At 45.9% G+C, this 22,020-nt stretch overlaps 1 protein-coding gene across 1 annotated transcript in view; it reads left to right on the top strand.

Annotated features, from left to right (window-relative positions):
* The window catches only part of FLT1 (fms-related tyrosine kinase 1), a 163,818-nt gene that overhangs the window by 129,367 nt on the left and 12,431 nt on the right, over positions 1–22,020 (top strand). The window contains exons 17-25 of the mRNA XM_012642141.1: positions 1,503–1,635; positions 6,255–6,359; positions 9,685–9,798; positions 11,775–11,863; positions 15,400–15,556; positions 15,992–16,089; positions 16,785–16,907; positions 18,546–18,657; positions 20,245–20,344. Coding sequence (XP_012497595.1) covers positions 1,503–1,635; positions 6,255–6,359; positions 9,685–9,798; positions 11,775–11,863; positions 15,400–15,556; positions 15,992–16,089; positions 16,785–16,907; positions 18,546–18,657; positions 20,245–20,344 — 1,031 coding nt within the window. The remainder of the gene's footprint in view (positions 1–1,502; positions 1,636–6,254; positions 6,360–9,684; positions 9,799–11,774; positions 11,864–15,399; positions 15,557–15,991; positions 16,090–16,784; positions 16,908–18,545; positions 18,658–20,244; positions 20,345–22,020) is intronic.

Raw genomic sequence — 22,020 nt, 5'->3', positions numbered from 1 at the left:
TGTCTGACAGTCTAACACCAGTTCCTGACAAACGTGCTCCATATCTCCTTTTTCCCTCCTTTATGGAGGCCCAGCAAACCCTTCTGCCTTGAGCTATTTGTCACACGTTTTAGTGATAATTTCTGTGAGAAGGAGGACTGCAAGTGATGGATGAGGTGAGCTGTGACAGCCCAGGACGCAGTCAGGGCTGAAGAATGTGGGCAGGTGTGAAATGGTATGTACGGAGACGTTGTCTTCTCTACTCCAGCTCGGATCCTGTTTAGGGAAAAGGACCAAAAGGAAGGGCCCCAAAACTCATTTAAATGAAGTTTTCATAATTTCTTGGCCAGAGTTATATGGGAAAGCATGCTTCCTTTCCACCCTGTCTGAGCATCTGACAGAAATGCAGTCATCAATTCTGGAAATTTGCCCGTTAACAGGAAATATACCCATGGATATGAATCTAAGACATTAATGTAAATCCAGCTACCTATAATCTGAAATAAAGGGTATTTTCTGAGATTGACTTGCATTACCAAAATAAACACCTCAAGGTAGATGTCTGCCTTACTCACTTGACAGCCTACCAATGAACTCAGAATATACTTGTATATAAGTCATATGCCATATTTACTCCTGGCCTTTGAAATAATCATATTCCATTTCTTCTGAAGGTAAACCTTATTCTAATCTCATTTACGGACCCTACAGACTTTTCAGTTAGCTAAAGCAACTAACTAGGTCAGGACTTCTGAGCGTTTAAGCACTTCATAAGAAATGTGCCTTTTACGTGGTGGTGGACGCCAGCAGTCCCAGGTACTTGGGAGGCTGAGGCAGGAGGATCACTCAAGCCCAAGAGTTTGAGGTTGCTGTGAGCTATGATGATGCCACTGTGCTCTCACTTTAGTCCAGGCAACAGAGCAAGACCTTGTCAAGAAAAGAAAAGAAGGAAAGGAAAGGAAAGGGAGAAGGGAAGAGAGAGGGGAAGGGAAAGGAAAGAAAAGGAAAAGAAAGAGATGTGTCTTTCACTGCACCAGGAATCCTGGGTTTTCTTTGCCACTTACAGCCTTTCCTGTAAATGTAGAAAAGCCACAATATATCCCAGTTAGCCCATTTGTAATGTATATTCCTGCTTGTACAGAAATGGCCATGGAAAGTTATTTTTAGTCATTGTTTGGAATGACTTTATATATATGCTTTGCATTTTTTAGAAAAACCTCATCACATAATTGTTTAAGAGCAAGCACGACACATAAGGTCACAGGAGAATTTGAGTGCATTTTATCCAAGATTGGATGGTGGAGCTAGCATTACAGAAATGCAGTATGGGAATAGTAGGGGGTTGTTTAATAGAAATTGCACACTCAAGTGTGATGTGTGAGTGTGTTTGTGGAGTAGTACTTTCTGTACTGAACCCACAGTTTCAACCGAATGAGCCAGAATAGCAGCAGATGTTGACTGGGTATCCAGGGCTTTTTAAGTTGTTTTCTTCTTGGTGACTTTGAGATCTCTTTACTTCTCAGTCTTCTTCTGAAATAAAGACTGACTACCTATCGATTATAATGGACCCAGATGAAGTTCCCCTGGATGAGCAGTGTGAGCGGCTCCCTTATGATGCCAGCAAGTGGGAGTTTGCCCGGGAGAGACTTAAACTGGGTAAGGTATTTGTTCAACACATTCATAAACCTACACTAAGCACCTACTACATGCAACACATTGTGCCTTCACGGGTGCGGAAGTAAAGTAGACCTGGGATTCTACCCTCCAGTTGCTCACAAACTAGCAAGGGAGATGAACACAAAGTTAAATAATTCTAATGGAATGTAGAGATAACCGCACGAGGTGACAGGGTGCGCCTGTCTGTTCATCCACCAGTTATTAAGCACCTTCTCTGAGCAACGGACACTCGTCTAAGTCCTGGGGATGCAGAGATGCTTGTGTCTCTTCCTTCAAAGGGCTTGGTCTGGAGATAGATGCAAAAGTGGATAAGGGAGGGGTTCCAACAGGAGGATTAAATAATGAAACTATTGAAGAGACAGAAATATGTGACCCAGAACATAATTGAAGACAGTGAGGAACAGTGAAATCAAACATTGGGTCAAAGAGTTGGTGTTCTTCAAGGCTATGGATCAAAAAACCTCTCTGCATAAATCCACGAATTACATATTTTGAATTTCCTGGGGTGTTGGGAATGTCCAGAGAAGAAAGCCCTAGGGGAGCCATTCAGGTTTCGTTTCTGAAGAGCAAAGACTGTTTTCCAGGTAGTGCAGCTGCTGTAAACAGCAGGCACGTGTGCTGTCCCTCAGCTTAGCCCTGTTTCCCCAGCTCAGACGTCACAATGCAAACTAATCTCCAGCCCGCAATGCTACAAAACAATTGCAGCCTCAGTTACTCCTACCCAGAACGTTTGGATCGTGGCTTCTGAAAGTTTTCCACGCCCTCCTGCGTATGCCAGAGTCATTAGTAGTTATAACTAGGAAAACAGATTGTGGATCCAGTGTTCCTGGAGCTTGTCACTCTTAGTGTGACGACCCTGCTCTTCCAAATTAAATAGTACTGCCTCTCTCCCTGCATGTAAACTATACTGGGGTGAGCGGGCAGACAGGGGAAAAAGCCTTTTCTTGTTTTTTTCTTGGGCCTTGAAATGATTCTGCTTACACTGAGAAAGGACTGGCTTCAGGAGTATGTTCTGTTTGGCTTGGGGAGGAAACTTGGAAATCAGTTTAAAGCTGCAGAGACAGGAGAAAGCCAGCAATGGCCACTGACAGGAAAACAAATCAACTAAATTTAGAGTCGTTAAGGGCAGGTGGCACACTGGATGGGTTCCTCCTGTAAGTTGAAATTACATGGCAGCTGGCCCAATCCCTCAGTGACCTTGGCAGGGAACATGGGATCATTTTCCCAGTATCATGAGCCATTCTCAGGCCACACTGCTTTCCAGAGTTATTAGTCACAATCAAACATGCTTCCTCCAGTGTAGGACACATGAGCTTTCCGTCCCATCTCTTCGTTTCTTCCTGGTATCGTTTCTTCCTGGTATGATCCACATCATACCCAGGGACATTGCTAATCCTACCAGAATTCCCCTGGGGTGCTGTGGGTTTACATAATCCCGTTTCAGGAGATTCTCCTGACTGCAGATCTTTCTTATCATTCTGTTCTTTCCCAGAATTGCCACATGCTATGATTTGGCTGATGTCCATTTAAGTGTCTCTGATGGGTGAGAGCGCGTATGTCAAGCCTGCTACGTTTGTATTTAATGCAGTGCCGCTGCCAGGCCTGGAGGCACGCTCTTCCGATTGATTAACGTGGGAGCAGGGAGGCCCAAGACTTATTTATTTTTTAAGCCAAATAAATGACAGAAAGTGATTTGAAGTAATGTCTAGCAAGTGAAAGTAACCAGGATTAGTCCAGATAGCTAGAGAGAAAAAGCTGGTTTAAGGGGCAGAGTTACACTGGGGTTGTCACTGTAGAGAAATACACAGACCAAGTTGTGTCTGATTTCAGCAGCTTCTACTGTAGGTTACTATCAGCGGCCTTGGGGAGGGGAGTCAGAGTTTATAGTACCTGATAGATGGCTGCGGTTGGAGCTTGGGTCAAAGGTGTTGCTACCATTGAAATTCCTGAAATCCAGAAAAAAAAGAAACTTGTTTGGGTTTTTGTTTTGAGGTTTATTTTTATTTTTATTTTGTCATGATTCCTCACCAACCCCAGGAGAGAATTCAGCTCCTATGAATTTATCGCAGAAGTTAGGGTAATGTCTACGGTGCACCTTTCTATTGGAAAATAGTTGAAAGTCAGAATTACCTAACATGGGAAACAATACAGGGAATTGGAGTTTGGCAAGTGGATGGTGCCCGCCCCGAATGCCAGCGAGGGCCCAGCCTGTGCTGCCGTTCACTCTCCCAGAGTGGCCAGGGACCCTGGCCAGTCCAGGACATTGTTGGAGGAGATTCCAATATCCTCGCATTGTACGACGATGACCTAGCACATTTCCGAGCTAGTAAGTGGCATTCCAGGCAACGCCAAGGAGAATTTTAAGGGAAAAGAAGGATCAGGCAAGGTCAACTCCAGGGCGACCGGGCTCCCCTGAAACTGGAACCGCGGGTCTGCAGAAGGATTCCAACTCATCAGATGATTAAACAGCCCATAATAGCTTCATGCTGTTTCATGAGGCAGCAGTCAGCTTCCAAGAGGATGCATGAAAAGGCTGAGGGAAGCCAAGTGAGAACCAGTTTATTCTCACTGATGCAGCAAAGTCCCCAAACACTTGTTAAAACAAAGCGTGTTGTGAGGGCTGTGCAGGAGTGTGGGGCTGGAGCTGTGGAAGGGGAAAGACTCCACCTGCCCCAGACAAGTGCGGGTCCTGGGAGTGTGTGGAGAGATCATGCTGCCATTTCTCAAGCTCAGGACACTTTTCAGAGTAGATGGTGGAAGGCACTGCAGAAGAAAAACATTGCTCTTTTATCCTAAATAAAGCAAGGAATAAACTTCCAACCACAATGCACCAAAATGCTGTTTTTACTAGTCTGGGGAAGGTGTCTGCTAGTGCTCTTTCCACATCTGATTTCCATGCACAGCCCTTTCGGGGTCCATTGGAGGCGCTCTTATTTTGACCTAAGAATCCCCATTCTGTCACTTTCTTGGACAATTTTATGTGAAGAAGGAAGCAGACCATAGTTCTGCCCATGTTGCATGCGCTGGGAGGAATGTCATTTAGTAGTCACCACAGGAGTATGTTTGAGCAGAGGAAAGCATGTCATGTCACCAGCATTCCCCTCCTAATGCAGAGCAAGTCCCTATGGGACAGACGAGGCCCTAACGAGTACACTGCTAATGAAACCTTCCCGTGTCCTAACTGGACGCTGGGGTGGTGAGGAGCAGAAGACTCGTGACGCAGAGCAAGGTGAAGACATTTTTGTCACTGAGTCGTTGTGCATAAAAGTAAAGGTTCTAATATGATAAGGAAGCAGAAAAGCTTCTACAAACTTTACAAGAAACTTTCAAAAAATGCCCTTTGGGGAAAGGGATTGGAGTATGAGGAAGGAAGGGAGGAAGGAAGGTTAATTAACTGAAGGCACATTACCGGGACAGTCTGAGAAAGAGGATTTGGTTGGGAGAGGAGGAGTTGTGTTAAATTAACACTCTAACTGCCAGAATGGACTTTTAACAAGCGGCGTTTTGTTCTTGATTATTTTTGCACCCCAGAAGAGCCAAAAAAAAAAAAAAAAGACTTTTTTGGCTCACTCTTTTGGCATAGCATGCTGGAGGTGCACTGTTTCTCTAGGTTCTAGTTAGCTGTTTCCTGCTATGAAAGGTAGCTGAGGTACTCCAGGGAGTACCCCCCAAAGGGCATCAGTCTCACAGTCGCATCCCATGGGCCCCTCTAGCTACTGAAGGCTGTATGAGAATTGCTTTGGGCATCCCACAAATTCCTGAATGCTGTTCTCCATTCTGAACAAATACACAGGGACCTTCTCTGCACCAGGCACTGGGCTAGGTCCCGTGAAGATTCAGACATGGTCCTTACCCCTCTGAGTCAACTTGGCGCCTTTAAAAGTGGGGAAAGAAAAGTGTTAACAGTCATTATAGTGTAACACTACAGGTACCATGAAAGAAACCTTGCTTTGTTATCGTATTTAGCAACCACCTCTCTGGGGTTGAAACAAATTATTGTCACTGGTTGACAGGCTCGTGTGCTGAACATAAGGACTTGTAATCTTCATATAGATACATCAGAAAGACTGGGGATATTCTGCCTGATGAGAAAGCCTGAGAAATAATTTAGTGATTATTTTTTAAGTTATGAGCATGATTGTAACCCATAACAGTAACTACCATTCACTATTTCCCCCTTTTTGCTAAAAACGGATCAGCAGAAATGGCAAGAAAAGGAGTTAGGTTAAACACAGGAAAGTCTTCTTGGTAATAATGTTATTAAACAATGGAAGAGACCACACAAGATTTGGTGGCATCTATCCTCTGAGAGGAGACTGTGAAAAGGAAACTGGACAGCTACCTTCACTGAATGCATTCTGGGGACTATCCTAGCTCTGAAGGATGTGGGGCCTCAGAAGCAGAGTTAAGAGCTGGAAGGAAGAGACCCCAGAAATGTGTCCCTTACTTGGTCTCCTTTGGGGGTCAGTTCATTGGAGATGCCATTTAAAGCGACATGCCTCACAGATACACATAGGAAAAGCCATTTCCTTCCTGAAAAAGACTTAAACTTACCCTCCTTGCTTGACCAACAAACCAATGTCTTCTCTTCATTGTAGGCAAATCACTTGGAAGAGGGGCTTTTGGAAAAGTGGTTCAAGCATCTGCATTTGGCATTAAGAAGTCACCCACATGCCGGACTGTGGCTGTGAAAATGCTGAAAGGTATTTATGCTGTCGTTTAGCTTTCAACTGATCCATCACCTTTTTGCATTCCCTAAATGTCGGTGCAAGTTGGATGTAGCCTAGAAACAGACACGAGCTATTTCTGCTCTAGCCACATAAACCCCTTTGCCCCAGGAGTTTCAGATTAGGCCAGGATGAGCTCAGAATAAACCTTACAAATGGAACAATCCAGCACTGTCCATGGGAAAACCATCTCTGTCACCTCAAAGGTCTTTCTTCTTTCACAGCTCAGACTCTAGACTAGCAGAGACTTTTAAGCCCATTGTAACCACAGGTTCAAATTTGGCATGATCCGCTGTGATGGTGTAATGGAAACTTAGCTGCACATCCTACATCCCAAAGGCTTAGCTTGGGCTTGACCTAACTATAAAGTGAAACGATACTGCTCAAACAATTGAGCTCATCAGAACTCTACACTATTTTACACTCAAGCCCCGACCATAAAACATTTCCACTTTAGAAAATAAAAAAAAAAAAAAAACTCAAATATCTTTCTAGTATTGAAAGATACGACTCTGTGAAGTGCTGGGAGGCAGAGCCAAATTGCACAGTGACTTATGACCACTGCCATAAGACAGATTAAAAATAAGAATCAGTGAACACTTTGTAAACCGAATGTCCCAAAGACTCATATCTCCTTTAAATTCTATAAAATACTTCATTTCCTCCTTCATGACAGAATTTTTGTGTTATTTCAACTTATTTTTAAGGAACAGGACTGAAAATTCAGAGGGCAGTTTTTAACTTTCCAAAGTCTCCAAGACATTGCCAAGGGATTTTGAGGCCCTGGAAGCCGTAAGCCCAGCTAAGCAGGTACCTGGGACAGGCTCCAGCAGGAAGGGTCATTTGCTTAGAGAGACTCCAAAGTTCCTAATCTTCTAGCACTGACTTCACTATTTCAAAAGCCCCATGAAAAGACATTTTCTACCTCAAAAGGCTGTCCTCATCAAGGAATGACGGACAAAATTCTACAAAGAACCTGCCAGTTCTACTCTGAATGTGGCCTGGGAAGGAGTTTTGCATGCACAAGTCAGAACTTTCGTTCAGGGTGGACTACCCAGATGATGGCAGGCATTTCTGTGAGAATCCCTGCATGTCAGCACTCTTTCTCTGAGCCCAGGTTCTGAAGACAAGAGGCATCACCATATATTTCAATATATTAGGCTGAACCACACAAAATTGCCATCTTTCTTATTTTCTCTCAACAGCCTTGTGAGGTAGATATTATCATCCCCAGTCTGAAGATAAGGAAATATGGCCCAGAAAGGTTAAATAGCCTCTGTGAGGCCACACAGGTGCTCAGTGCAAAAGTAAGGTTTTGTGTGCGAAAGTCTTCCAGCTTTGGGTGCCTTGCTCTTTCCCTCATGCCACGGTGCCACAAAAGAGGGGTACAAAGACCTGGCCTCCAATATTGGCCTGGTGCTCCAAAATCCTGAAAATGATCCCGGCCTGCTTTAGGGAGGTAATCCAATATCCAACCTAGAGATAAGTCGAAACTAAATCTGGAAGCATCTGCTTCCCCAGCTAGTCCCATTTCCCTGCTTACTACCACACACCATCTGTTGTGGGTCCAAGGTAACACCTGTGGCCCTGCCTATAAACGGAACAATCTGAGAAACACAGCCTGGTTTTTCTCTATGCCAAAGGGGCAGAAATGCTTGGAGGCACTGATGAGCTTGAAGGGAGAAAATTCTGACTTGAGATTTTTTTTAAAGGCCCAGAGAATATCTTCTATGTAATACAGAAATTGTGTATATAATATCTTTATAAATGTATCTTTTTAGCCATCAGCATTGATTGAAAGAGACTGTCATATTACTCATTTGATAGAATTCCTAAAAAACCATTTTAATTCAGCTTTCTTGCTTAAATTGGTTGGCCATCTGTTTCTGGAACAAATAGAAAAGGCAGAATGTCAAACAAAGGCCACGAGTCCAAAGCTTTTCAAAGTGTCCTTGAGCAAAAACCTTAACCTTTTTGGACCTTACACCCATGTCTGAAATGAGAAGAGTAATCATGTTTATTTAACCAAAAATATTTGTTGAGCATCTCCATGAGCCAACCCTAGCCCCATTGGGAGGCTTCTGGAGTTTATCTGGTTATTATTAAAAAATGATTTGTGCTTATGAAATACTATGTCGGTATCTACAGCTCTGTGACAGTGTTAACTGCACAAACCTCTGACCCACTTCCAAGACTCTATCTTGGAGAAATACTTGCATATGTGCACAAAGATTATACATAGGCTATCACAGCATTATTTATATAATAGCAAGAAAACTGTAGAAACTCTAAATGTCAGGAATACTATTTAAAAGGATGGAAAAACGTCTCCGATATACTGAAAAGGGGGGAAAACAAATTTTAAAAATACATTTATATATACATATATATGAGTTCATTTCTGTAAACCTTCAAAAAAATGGCCTTTGATCAGGTACATATATTTATAAATGCATAGAAAAAGGTCTGAACCCCAGACTATTAACAGTGGCTGCTTCTAGGAAGGTCAGTGGGTTAGAGTAGCTTTCACTTTTTACTCCAGATCCTTGGACTCCATATCTCTTTACTCCAACTCATATTGATGGACTATTTTACAGCAAGATTAATTGACTTTTATATTTCTAAAAGTAATTTTAAAATTTTAAATACCTTAAAAATTAACTAGTAAAAACAAACAGAGCAAACTCAATTTAGGCTTTAGACTCTGCTAATTCTTAGAGTTCTGTGGCTTATCTCTGAGAATGAAGTTGAAGTCAGATGCTATGGATTCACACAGCCTGAGATAACCCTGTGAACTCTAGGGAGAAAAAGGCTACAGGGAGAAAATAACACATTGCAAAGAAGTTTACAGAAGTGGCTATTCCGCCCTTACAGACCCCGTGTGCTCCTTCTTTGTGACTCGCAAAGGGGAGAGTGGAAGAAGAGGGGAATGGAGGTGTATGCCCTGCCTACAGGGTTCTTGCTGTACCTGGTTCTGACAGGAGGGAAGTCTCTGGAAGGCACTTTCATGAGGTGCCCAGCTCTGAGTCAGCACATTGCTGAACAGACCCAGGTCCACCAAGAGGAAATGTCCAGTGACTAACCCCACCACTGCACTGGGCCTTACTGTAATCAAAAGGATGTTGGCTCAGGAGGGTGGGAGTAATGAAAACAGTCTGGAGACTTGGCCTTTCTGTAGAATGTGGGGAAGTTAGTAAAGCAACAGGCTGAGCACTGACAAACAAGGAGGGCAGGAATGCCTCCTCGGGCGGAAGGAGCCCCATTGTCCTGTGGCCCTGACTCTTCCTTGCTTCTCACACAGAGGGGGCCACGGCCAGCGAGTACAAAGCTCTGATGACCGAGCTCAAGATCTTGACCCACATCGGCCACCATCTGAACGTGGTTAACCTGCTGGGAGCCTGCACCAAGCAAGGAGGTAAAGGAGAAGGGGAGAGCCTGTTGCACCTCCCCGTGCACACACTGAGAGAAGCGTTCCCCGACGCATGGCTCCTTCTTCCCAACCCTGTTCTTCCCCACCTCCGGGAAAACGACCTCTCAATAGCTCCAGAGGAAACAGTTTGTCATTTATGGAAAGGTGCTCCCATCCTAGAAGTGCCTTCCCTGAACAGTTAATTTAAAGGTTCAGAAGAGGACTCCCTCTTAGATCTCCTTTCGCAGGCTCTAGGCCAAGTGGAGGACATTTTTCCCTCAGGTTGACTTTGAGCGAGTGTGAGCGGAACTACGGTAAAAACGTAGAAGGCTGAGCATTCCTTGAGGCTTCACCTACAGGAATGGATGAATCCCTACCGGTAGGACCCAGGAGGAAGGGATGTAGGGGACAACCGCAGGGCCCTTGTCCCTTCAGATCCACCATGCAGACAGGCCTTACTCACCAGGACAGGGACAGAGCTGTGCCTTATGATTAAGAGCTCCCGCTTGTTCTCACAGACCTTTCTTCCCGCCCCTGTGGCAAGGCTAGCGCTTGGGTGTAGGTGTCTGGTCACTGAGCCAGAAAGAAGGGTACAAAGGAGCTACGCACACGAATGTTTTCCCAGCTCTCAACAAAGGTAGTGAGGAAGAAGGGTAGTCGGGGCAGACCTACCTGCTGGGGGTGGTGGTAGGTAGGGAGAGGAGAGAAGTCCTGGGGAGCGACCTAGGCACAGCCCCGCCCGCTTCTCCGTAATCGCTTCATAAGCCCTTCTCAAGTTCTTTGTGGCAACCTCGTTCTATTTGCCTCAAATGTGCGTCTGTAAAACTGAAGCTCCTCAGCTCCCAGAGGATTGCTGGACTCCGGGCAGGAGCCAAGATCTGCTGAATCCTCCTCTGCAGCGGAGATGTAGGAAGCGACTTCCCCTTCCGGGACCCTGAGGGAAGAGGAGGTGCTGTTAGGATTTCTAACATACATTTAAAAACTAGCAAAGTCCTCAAAGTAACAGAAAACCACCATACCTGGACCAGCCGCCTCAGAACTGGGGGGGGGGGGCCCTCCAGGCTCCCGGCATGCCCTGGGGCAGAGCAGCTCCGGGCCGTTCCCCCTTTGACCCGGAAGTGGTCCTCAAGCTGTCGACCTCGTGTCCAGCCAGGGCATGCGGTGGGAGCGCCGGGCAGGGCAGGGGAGAGGAGGCCTTCGGGGCACCACATGGGACCCACGGTGCAGCAGGACTTCCTTCCCGACACTCTTGTTTCCTTCAGACCCTGGGTCAGCAAACCACAGCCAGCCTGTGAGCTTAAAATGGGTTGGCCTTTTTAAATAATTGGGGGGAAAATATGAGAAGGAGAATAATACTTCGTGACGTGAAATTATGTGAAATCCAAATTTGTGCGTTCATAAAGTTTTGTGGGAGCACAGTCATGCTCGTTTGGTTGTAATCTCCCACGGCTGTCTCCAGGCTACAAAGGCAGAATTAAGTAGTAGTTGGTTGGCCTGAAAAGACTAAAATATTTACTGTCTGAGCCTTTACAAAAAAAGTTTGCCAACCGCTGCTTTAGGTCCTCTCACAAGCCCCAAGGCAAACTCTGTGCAGACGCTGCCAGGCAGCTCGGGGAAACAGGCCAGGTAGCCTGTTCTCTTCCCTGGGAGGGCGGAAGGAGCTGTTCACCAGGGTCTGGCTAAGAGGCAGAGGGGGTGGCTGGCTTTTGCTTCTCCCCTCTTCAAAGTTATTTCTCTCCTTCTTCTACTCTTTTCTTTTTAATGTTTCCCTGCACTCCCCCACCCCTTTCTTCTATTTCTGGTGTATTTTTTAAACCGCTTCTCAGCTTTAAATTGGAAAAGTCATCGTGTTCATGGGCCTCTCATCCCTAAACTGCATTTCTAGGCCCGCTAATGAAAAGATGGATTCGTTTGAGGTTTCTCAGGCAGGCTGAATGTCTGACTGGCTGGGTGTGATTGAGCATGTGCTGTTTTGGCTGCAGGGCCTCTGATGGTGATAGTTGAATACTGCAAATATGGAAATTTATCCAACTACCTGAAGAGCAAACGTGATTTATTCTTTCTGAACAAGGTAAGGGTTTTAAAGGTTGGAGTTTTTTAAAGACAACAATGAGTTTTCATTTAGGCTATAGCAGCATAAAGCAAGAGAAATCTATATTCTATTAATGATTAGGCTTAAAACTCAATCTCTGCTTTTTCTCCTTTTTCCATGTTTTCCTTCCATGCTAATCTGTCACACTCTTTTGTGGATAGCACAGGGAATCATTTGATCCCAGTGCATGCAGTGATAATTGATGATTAAATTTAGCCATTTATCTAAATACCTGTCAAATCATCTTGATAATTTTATTTCTGTCTCTATATATGGATATATGTATGTGTGCATGTGTATGTACACACAAACACACATACACAAGTCACTTGTTTCTTGAAGATGATAGCAAATATAATTATCTCCATTTATTAGATTAGATTGTGATTAAAGACATAATCAGTGAGTGACTTGTACAATCAGCAATAGACCAACGATGGCACCAGAGCTAGAAATCATTATCTTGCCTTCCTACTGCCCTTCCTCCCGCTTCCTGACACCCTTGCCACCCATGTTATCCCTACATATACCGTGAAGCAGCCTGATCCACTCAGTAAAAGCTGTGTAATAAAAGGAACACATGGGTCCCAGACCTGAGGAAAACGAGGCTTAAAAGAGATTATTGCACAGAGGAGAAATAATTCACTAAAACTTTGCCAGTATGACATATGGCATGGATGCTATGTCCTTCTGTGGGCTGAAGAAGTCCACGGGACAGTGATTCAACATTATTAAGCAGTAATCAGCAGCATTAGTGATGAATTCTTGTAGTGTAGCGGTTAAGTACTCAGACTCCAGAATCAGACTTCCTGGATTTAAATCCTGTCTCTACCTCTTGTAAAATCTGGGACCTTGGACAAGTTACTCAATCTAAGTTTCAGTTCCCTCATTTAGTAAATGGAACTAATGATAGAACCCAACTGATAGGATTATTGAGAGAATCAAAATGTCTCAGTTAAGCACTCAGTAAATGTTAATCATCACCCTCACCATCATCACCACCATCATCATTATCATCATTGTCAACCCACTGAGATAGAAAAAATTGGGTGAGTCCAACTTAATGCTGCTGATCTCTGTGGTGGATAAAGTGTTTGATGTCAAAGAATGATGCCCATCTGTGTCATGTGGGCAAGAGTCTTCGCACACAAGTAAGAACCACTGGGCAGCTGGCCCGTTCTCTCATCCCCCAAACTTTGATCTAACCAAAGACACATGTGTTCTACCAGTCTGGCAATATATGCAATATATTTTCCCCAGTTTTAAACCAGGCCCTCTAATAATTAGAATCTTGAAGCTGGAAGGGATGTTTGTGATTAGCTAGTTCACACTCTTAGATTACAGATGTGCCCAGAGAAGTTGGGTTAAGGACGTACCTACCACAAGGTAAAGTCAGGGGTAGAAAGAACTCAGCTCTCCTGACTCTCCTTCCGATGCTTTCTCTGTGCATCACAACGAAGAAGGTGAAGAAAGCATAATAAAAAGTGGAAAGTGGTGTTCTGGCTGAGAACAGCGCCATTCCTACTCAGTCCTAGAATCCTGGACTGGCTTCAGGAAGAGCTAAGCCAGCAGAACACCCCAGGGACCTGGGCAGGATGGAACGTTTGGGTTTGTGCATCCTTTGTTTTGAAGAGTTTGCTTCCTTCTCTGGCTATATTTAATGATTCGCCTCCCTGTGCAACTTGGTGGAGCTTAGCGTGTGCATGGAAAACCCATGGCTGTCTTTCATATTTGGAACCCAAAGGAAGATAAAGAGAAGGTGAAGGAAAAGGAAAAACAAAACTAAAAGCCTAAATTGAAAGTGGAATATTTCATTTTCCAAGTAAATTCACCAGGATCCTTAAATAATATTTGTAATAACTTCACTGTGATCTGCCAGAGTCCCGAAAGTTCAGTAAATTAACCTTTATTTAACAGAGTTGGTTACTGATAAGCAGAGATGACTATACCATTGACTGGGAGTTAGAAAGTGGGTTGAGTTTTGGTCCTTGGGGACCTTTCCCAGGCTGCGTCTGGGAGGCTGGAGGAAGAAGGCTACCCAGAGACAGTTTTCTTTATGCTGAGCCCTGAGTACCCTTCAGCACTTTTCTCCTTAGCTGTTACCAGCACTTTCTCTGATGCCCTCCGTCGTCCTGAGAAGGGTCTTGTGAAAAATAAAATTCCAGTCCCCACCCGAGCAGAATCAAACCTAACTGCCTCATGGAGGCACAATAACAACAAGTGATATTCTTTACCTGCCCGCAGGCGGGTTACCTGTGCTGGCGGTGGGTGTTCATCCTGAGGCCTGCCTCCCCCAGCAACACTGGAAGGTCTCCTTTCAGGGGACAGGAACCTATGTGCCCTCCACACTTTCAGAGTGTGTTAGCTGTCCCTCCTGAAGCTCCCTCCCTCCGTCCTCTGCTTGTTGCCACTGTGCCCTCTAGTGGAGGGATCACTCCTGCTTTGTGACACTTCTAGAAAAGCCAAGGAAGGATGGGGAGGCTGGTTAGTCCTAGCACTGCCACACTGTTCAGGTGGATCGTGGGACGCCACTGAACCCCAGCCCCTCTCGGCCTCTGTCTCAGTATTGCCATTCCACAGAACCGAGGCTAGGAACGTAGTCTGGTCATGAAGCCACCGGAAGTGCTAGGATCCTGGTGTCTTAGTTACTAGATGAATTACTAAAGACAATGACAATCTTTTCTGGTTCCACATGGACATGCAGAAGCAACAACTCCTTTTCTACGAGTCATAAAATCACAGGATGATAGAGCTTTTCAGATGAAGAAAATTAAACCCAGAAAAGTAAGGAGACGTTGCCCAAGGTGGCAGTTAATGGAAGAGCCAGATGACAAACCAGGGCTTGGATACCCAGTCCAGAGTGAAAGGCCTTTTCTACCCTTGTTATGATCAAACTGTGTCTTTATTTTGAATGGAAGAAAAGAGAATGTTCATGTTCCCTCCTTCCCCAAGGAACCAGAGAAATTGCTAATTATAGCCCTCTCTCATAAATTCTCCTGGGGATTACAAAGTGAAGCCCAAGTACACTGGGGATCCTTCTCTGTCACTCATATCATCTGTCACAAGATGGTGTGTGGTATGGAAAAGTGGTGAAGGGCACAGACTTGGGAGTTGGCCAAACCTGGGTTCAAAGCTTTACCCTTTACTAGTTGTGTGTGACTTTCATTACTTAACTTCTCTGAACCTGTTTCTCTGTGTGTAAGTAAGAACTGCTTCATAAAATCGAAGGCTTGTAACATACTGGCTCACACAGAGTAAGCATTCAGTAAATAGCAGCCGCTATTAATATTCTTTTATCTGACCTAAGATGCTATCTAGACGCCCTGTCAAGAGCAGAATAGACCCCACCGCCCCAGAAGTAGCCAGGCACCTGGTCGTCACGGGCCCTTGCTGTTAGTTCACTTTCCATATTGTGAATGAAATGCTCCCAGCTCTGGCGATTGCCGGTTTGAGGGTCCTGCTTCCCTTCGCTGTGCTGGAGCTCCCTGTCACCTGTGTTTTTGGTCTCTTCAAAGGATGCAGCATTGCACGTGGAACCAAAGAAAGAAAAAATGGAGCCAGGCCTGGAGCAAGGCAAGAAACCGAGACTAGATAGCGTCACCAGCAGTGAGAGCTTCGCGAGCTCTGGGTTCCAGGAAGATAAAAGTCTGAGTGATGTTGAGGAAGAGGAGGGTAGGTATTAATTCCTTCCTGTCCTACAGTCTGAGATATTTTTATAACATACTGTGCATCTCTGAAATTTTTTTCTTATTTATCACCCTAATAAACATCCGTGGGAGACTTGAAGGGTAGTGTCCTGAGGAGATAAGATTTGAATTCAGATTATTTACAGAGTTACTAATTTTGACAGGGACCGTCCAGTTGTCTACCCTCAGGCCTTTTTTTCTTGAGGGCTCATCATCCTCCTTCCCCCTCAGTGCTTGGGTAAAATAGGCTGCAGGCCTGGAAAAATCTCTGATGTTCATGTTGAAATTTATATGCTCCTGAAAGTGAACTCTGGTCTACTTGTTGGTTTGTTTTATGTTTTGCTAACGTTGTTCCAATAAACTGGGATTTGGTAGGGTAACAAGAGCCATTACAAACAGTTACAGTTCTAATGCTTTCCAGATTCCGACGGTTTCTACAAGGAGCCCATCACCATGGAAGATCTGATTTCTTACAGTTTTCAAGTGGCCAGAGGCATGGAGTTTTTGTCTTCCAGAAAGGTCAGCCTCGCTCTTTACTGTTTTTTTTTCTTTGCCAGGCCTGGACACACACCTTTACAATAATCCATTTTCCCTTGTATTTGCTTTTACCTTTTTCCTTAAATAGAGAATAAACATCACCACAAGTGCCTTCATTTGCCCTGATAGGAAGAGTTTTGAGAATGATGAGCTTTGGATACCAGTGGGTGGAACTTGGATCGAGGGAACACCTCTCCAGGTTTCAGACTAGATCAGTCTGGCCACCATTGTCCACGGTGCCCTCTGGCATGTTTTCAGAACCGGCCAGAATCTCAGAATACATGGCTTCACAGGAGAGCTTCTACTCTTATGTCCACGTGGGGCTGTCCCCCAGAATTGCAGCTGGATAAAGACCTGAGCTCAGCAGCTCAGGATTAAAGGCTGTGGGGAAGTTTTGCTCACCGGGAAAACTCAGATTGCAACTTCACTGATTAGGATGGTGTTCTACCAAATGGTAGCCCCGCAGACTCACAGCATTTCTTGAGTTCGGGGCCTCAAGGGACCTGATTTGCAAAGAAGTGTTTCATATTTATGGTAACTCCATGTGCTCTGAGAGTCGCTTCTTTCACAGTATGTGAAGTGGATCCTCAAATTAAAAATAATGACACTGTAAAGGCACAGGAAATTAGTCGGTTAGATTAAGGAAATGCATTGATTATGCAACTGTTTTATTATAGTGCATTCATCGGGACCTGGCAGCGCGAAACATTCTTTTATCTGAGAACAATGTGGTGAAGATTTGTGATTTTGGCCTCGCCCGGGATATTTATAAGAACCCTGATTATGTGAGAAAAGGAGATGTAAGTCAGTTTGATGTTTATTTGACTCATTTATACGCTATCATTTTTAAGCCACAGACCGAAGCCCTTGGTAAATATTTACGCTTCCTCGGCAGTAGTCCCTGAAATCCATCATGTGCTTTCTGTGAAGACAGGAAGTCCAGATGAGCTGCATCCCTGAGAGCCCTCGCGTAGGTCCCAGAAAGGCCACTGTCCCCTGGTTCTGTTCTTCCCTGGTCCCTGGCTTGCTACCTTAGGGCAGCAAGCGCCACCCGAGACTGGCTAAGCTGAGAAACGTTTGGTGGGGCCTTGCTGAGACCTTATCATTACCTTCCTTTGACTCCTGTGGGAGTTCCTTGTACCACTGAAAAGAACAGCCTGGACTCTTGCCTTGGAATTAACTCGATGATTGATTCAGCAGGTGTCTCACTCAGGAAAGGGCGGGGAGACCATCAGCTGTATCTCGCTGCAGAGGAAACGGCTTACCTCCCTCTTGTGTTTTCCATGCCTGGCATCTCCCCGCTAGCGCGCACTGCTTCTCTTGCCTACTTGTTTTTGGACATAGTGTTGTTTTTCACATTTGCAAGTGACCTCCTGTGTCCTCCCTTCTCCAGCCTGTACCCCAAGGGTTCAAGCGCATGTCTGGGCTCTGGTGATTACAGTAGTGGTTCTCAACTTGAGTGAACATACAAATCACCTGGAAGGCTTGTTAGACTAGTTTTGCTGGCTCCCACCTCAGACTCTCTAAGTCAGTAAGTCTTGGGTGAGGGCTGAGACTTTGCATTTCTAACAAATTTCTAGATGGTGCTGTCACAGCTGGTCCCAGGACCATACTTTGAGAACCACTACTCCAAATCTCCTTTTATAAAAGGGGGAGAAAACAAACAAACTTTCCTCAGAGCCCTGTTCTACAAAGATGGCATCTACCTATGTCAGTCTGTCCTTCTTTTCCATCTATGTGTCTCTTTTGACCTCTCTCTGCCCCCCTTCTATAATATTTGCCTCTCTGTCTCTCTATTATCCTGTACTTCCCATCAGTCTCCATCCATCTAAAGCGGTGAGGCCTAAAGCACCGGGATTCCTGCTATCTAGAAGAGAAAGTTTTGTCTGCACACTTGAAAACCAGCCATACATTCTCCTTAAATACTGATCTTCCTTCTTTCCAATGCCTTTGCCTCCCTCCTTCTTTCCAAGTTCTTTGCCCACTTTCCACATTCAGTGACTTTTGAAATCCTGTCTGCATAGGAATGCCTTCCAGAGTCCTCCTTCTTAGGAAAAATTCCTGGAAATCAGTATCAACTTTTAGGATGTCTTCTAACTCCAGTCACTCTTTTCCAAGCCCTTAGTGTTCCTGTAGCTTGCAGGCCCTTTTTCAGGGGAGGATTTCTTACAGAGCTATGGAGTTAGAACGTGCAGAACACATCAGAGGGGCTAACTAAACATCTTTTGCCTTCATGGGACTCAGTATTACTCTCGTAGCTCTCTCTCTTAGCATAACGCTGCATGCCAGAAGGATTTTCTCTATGTTAGGAAAGTGTAGCTTCTCTAGGAAATGACTTATGGGCCAAGTGTTATCTGGAAGTTGACCCCATTGGCACTTGGGTTGGATGTGCTTTGTTTTCATGCCCTTCTGCTCAAGGCCCCCTTGCCCTCTTCCAGACTCGACTTCCTCTGAAATGGATGGCTCCTGAATCTATCTTTGACAAAATCTACAGCACCAAGAGCGACGTGTGGTCTTATGGAGTACTGCTGTGGGAAATCTTCTCCTTAGGTAAATTTGGGGGAAGGAAGAGATCAAATAGCCCAAAAGTAAATGTCTGCCTCTTCTGCTGAGTGTCCTTTGGGTAGACACAACCTTTAGATCAGCACCTACAAGAACTGAAAACCCTTAGGGAAGCATGAGTCCATGTAGAATCTCAGATGAGTAACGGCGTGTGTACATGTGCTCCCTACTGTAAGAGTGGCTTATATGATCATGAACAAGGTCACACCGGTATAAAATCCGAAGTCAGGTTTATCTTTTGCTGTACTTAGCCCTGTGCTTCTAACTCCTCAAACATACAGATCTCTAACACTCTTACCCTATCCCTCCCAACGTCTCCTCCCTTCTCAGAATTTCTCTTAGGAAAGGCCCTGGTATGTGCAGCTGAACCAGCGGGGAGGGTGTTACTAGAAGGCCTTCCTAGTGCCTCTGATAATTAGCACAGGATACAGCCCTGGACACTGGTTTCTGCTGGATGAACAATAAAGAACACTGGTTATATTTATTCCACTTGCAATAACATGCACTATGGGTGGTTGGAAACCTTGTTCAAGGCACACAGATGTGCACAGAGCCCACATGTGCTTGCAGACACACGTTCATGATCTGAGGCCTCCCAAACTCGAGTTCTAGCCAAGAGTCTTTTGGGCTATGCCAAAAATTTGCCTTTTGCAGCAAATAAAAGTCACCCAGTAACATCCCTGGTTTCCTGTAATGTGTAAAAATCATTCCCCTGCTTTCGATGACAGGCACCTGTTGCTTCCAGTCTTTGAAAGCAGCTTGGCGGCCGCAATGGCCCCACAGTGACACGGTGCCAGCACTGCACGTCTCCCAGCTGCTTCCTACCAGCAGTAATCACTAGAAAGTGCAGACAAACAAATGCTGAGATAGACTAGATTTGAACGCTGGAACTGAGCGGGTTGGGAGGCCCTGCCAGCCCCCACCCCCAGTCAAGAATCCCCCTAACAGGGAAAGACTACAGGGGAATCTTGGAGAGTAAAACCGGCACAAGACAAAATCTAGGTCCCTATGGCACCCTCAGGTCTGCAGACTTCTGCCCGCAGGCAACCCCCACCCCAGCCGGCCCCTTTCAGCCCAAGGCCCCCTTCCCTCAGGCCGGTCACAACTCCTCGTCCCCCAGTGCTGTGAGGAGTGTGCAAGAAAGTTTCGAATTAAAATCATCCTCACTGAGGTACGACGAATGATCCACAAGCAGCCATGGCTTTGTAAAAGGAAGCTCATTAACCCAAAGGATGAGTCTCTAATGATGGCATTTCTTTAGAGTCCCTTGTGGGGAGAGGGCAGGGCCCTTCAGATGGCACCCTTTGCCCCACCAGACAGTCCGGAACAGCCATGGGAGTGGCCTGTGGGCACGAGACACCGGGCAGCAGGGGACGCACTGGCCAAGTGCGTCACTAGCGAGGATTTGCTGAGCTCCTCTGTGTGTTGTACCGTGCACCGGGATCCGTTCTGATCACTGGGAATTTGTTACTAAAACATCATTTAAAGGGAGGCGGAAACACCCAATTGCTCCCTCATGGTCTTTTGTGCCCTACGCTTTGACGAGCCTTGTGTTTCCCACCTTGTCTCCCACAGGTGGGTCTCCGTACCCGGGGGTGCAAATGGACGAGGACTTCTGCAGCCGCCTGAAGGACGGCATGAGGATGAGGGCCCCGGAGTGCGCCACTCCTGAAATGTGAGCCCCGCTTCCTGCCTTCCCCACCCGCAGCTCTCTCCCCGATTTTTAGAATCCGGGTCTTGGGAGATGCGAAGTTCTTTTCTTTAGGGATGTCCTCCTTGGCCCCTGTTGGGCGCAGTGTGCTGGGAGTGTTTTCTAGAAGTGGGGCGCGTTGTCCTTGACCCATCCCCACCTATGTCCTCTCTTGACACTGACCTGACTTTTCAAGGCCTCTAGCTGGGAAGTGAAGTTACAAATCCAGTTTCTAGGTATGGATCCGGGCAAAAGTCGTAGCCCACCTAGGAACTGAGTGCAGGACCCTGGCCGCCCTCACAAAGTGGGACCGAATGAGCCACGCAGCCGCGGGCACGGAGGGCTGCAGGCCGCTAGTGACCAAGTCCTCCGTCCACCCTGAAGTCCCGTGAAGGGGTTGGTTTGGGCTGCAGAAGAGGCGTTGGAGAGGAAGAGGGGAATTTCCTGACTGAAATCGTAATTATCCTGCACAGAAGGCCCTGTGGGCAGTACAGGTTCTTTAGAAGCCTTTGAGAATAGGCTTAGCAGCCGTGTGGAGCTGCCTGGATCAGATGACTTCTTGAGGTGGCTTCCTGCTGTGCTGTCTGGTGACTCTAGGAAGGTGACAGGCTCCGTATGAAGGTCTTCTCCATTGTGCAAATTGTACTCCTCCTGCCTCCCTTGGACGCACTTTTTTTCCTGAGGCTTTGTAGATGTTTTGCACTTTGAGGCCTGAGCAGGAATGTGATGACACATGCAGTTTTGTTGAGCTGCTGACAAGGACGTGGGCCTCCCTGAGGCAGCACCACCTTTCCTGAACCGCCCTCCCCGTCCCACCCACACAATGGGGGCCTGCAAGAGCCCTGGGATGGCCTTTGAGGAGGAGTCGGAGGGGATGAAGGAAGCGCGGGCTTGGCCAAATTGCTGTGTCGCTGTCTCTTTTCTTCATCATCTTGGGACTAGGGTAGGCCAAGCGCAGGACGGAAGCGGGGTGAGGTGGACTGGGGACCTGGGCCAATGAAGGCAGGGCTGGGAGGACAACCTGAGAGCGGGAGGAGGGAGGGGACCTGTTCTCCTCAGTCTTTCATTGTGTCCTCATCAGGAAAGTGCAGGGAGCTTGGGGCAAGGCCTCGGAGAGCTGGGACAAAGCTAGATTAGCCCCAGGGCTATATTTGGACTGTAGGGGTTGAAGGCCATGAGAGTTTGTAATTGCTTGAGTCCTTACACTCGGCCAGAGGGGCAAACACCAAGAGACCTGGTGTGAAATGAAATCGCTTTGCTTTGCACTTTGTGGTTTCTGAGTGTTTCCACATACATAGTCTCATTTGAAGTTCCCAACAACCTTGAGGGACAGGCAGGGCAGACATGATAATCTGAATGTAATAAGGAATGAAACCAAGACTCTGAGAAGCGAAGCGGTGTGCTCTCCGTCGGCTAAGAGGCAGAGGAGACAGATTGAGAAGCCGCTGCTCCAGACTGATCTCCCTGGACCTCAGAGGCTGCTGGAATATATCCGCATACCTCAAACGAAATGGTTCTCTCATATGCTTTCAATTAAATATGTCCTTCCACTTTTCATATAATCTAAAAATCACAAGAATAAATTCTCAATTACTAATGATAAGTACGGTTATTAAATAACATTATTTTTCCTTATCTCAAAATACATGCTAAATAGTATG

Source organism: Propithecus coquereli, unplaced genomic scaffold (genome assembly GCF_000956105.1).
Source record: "Propithecus coquereli isolate 6110/MARCELLA unplaced genomic scaffold, Pcoq_1.0 Scaffold175, whole genome shotgun sequence".
NCBI lineage: Eukaryota > Metazoa > Chordata > Mammalia > Primates > Indriidae > Propithecus > Propithecus coquereli.
Note: the sequence above shows the minus strand (reverse complement) of the source record. Positions and strands in the feature narration are given on the sequence as shown.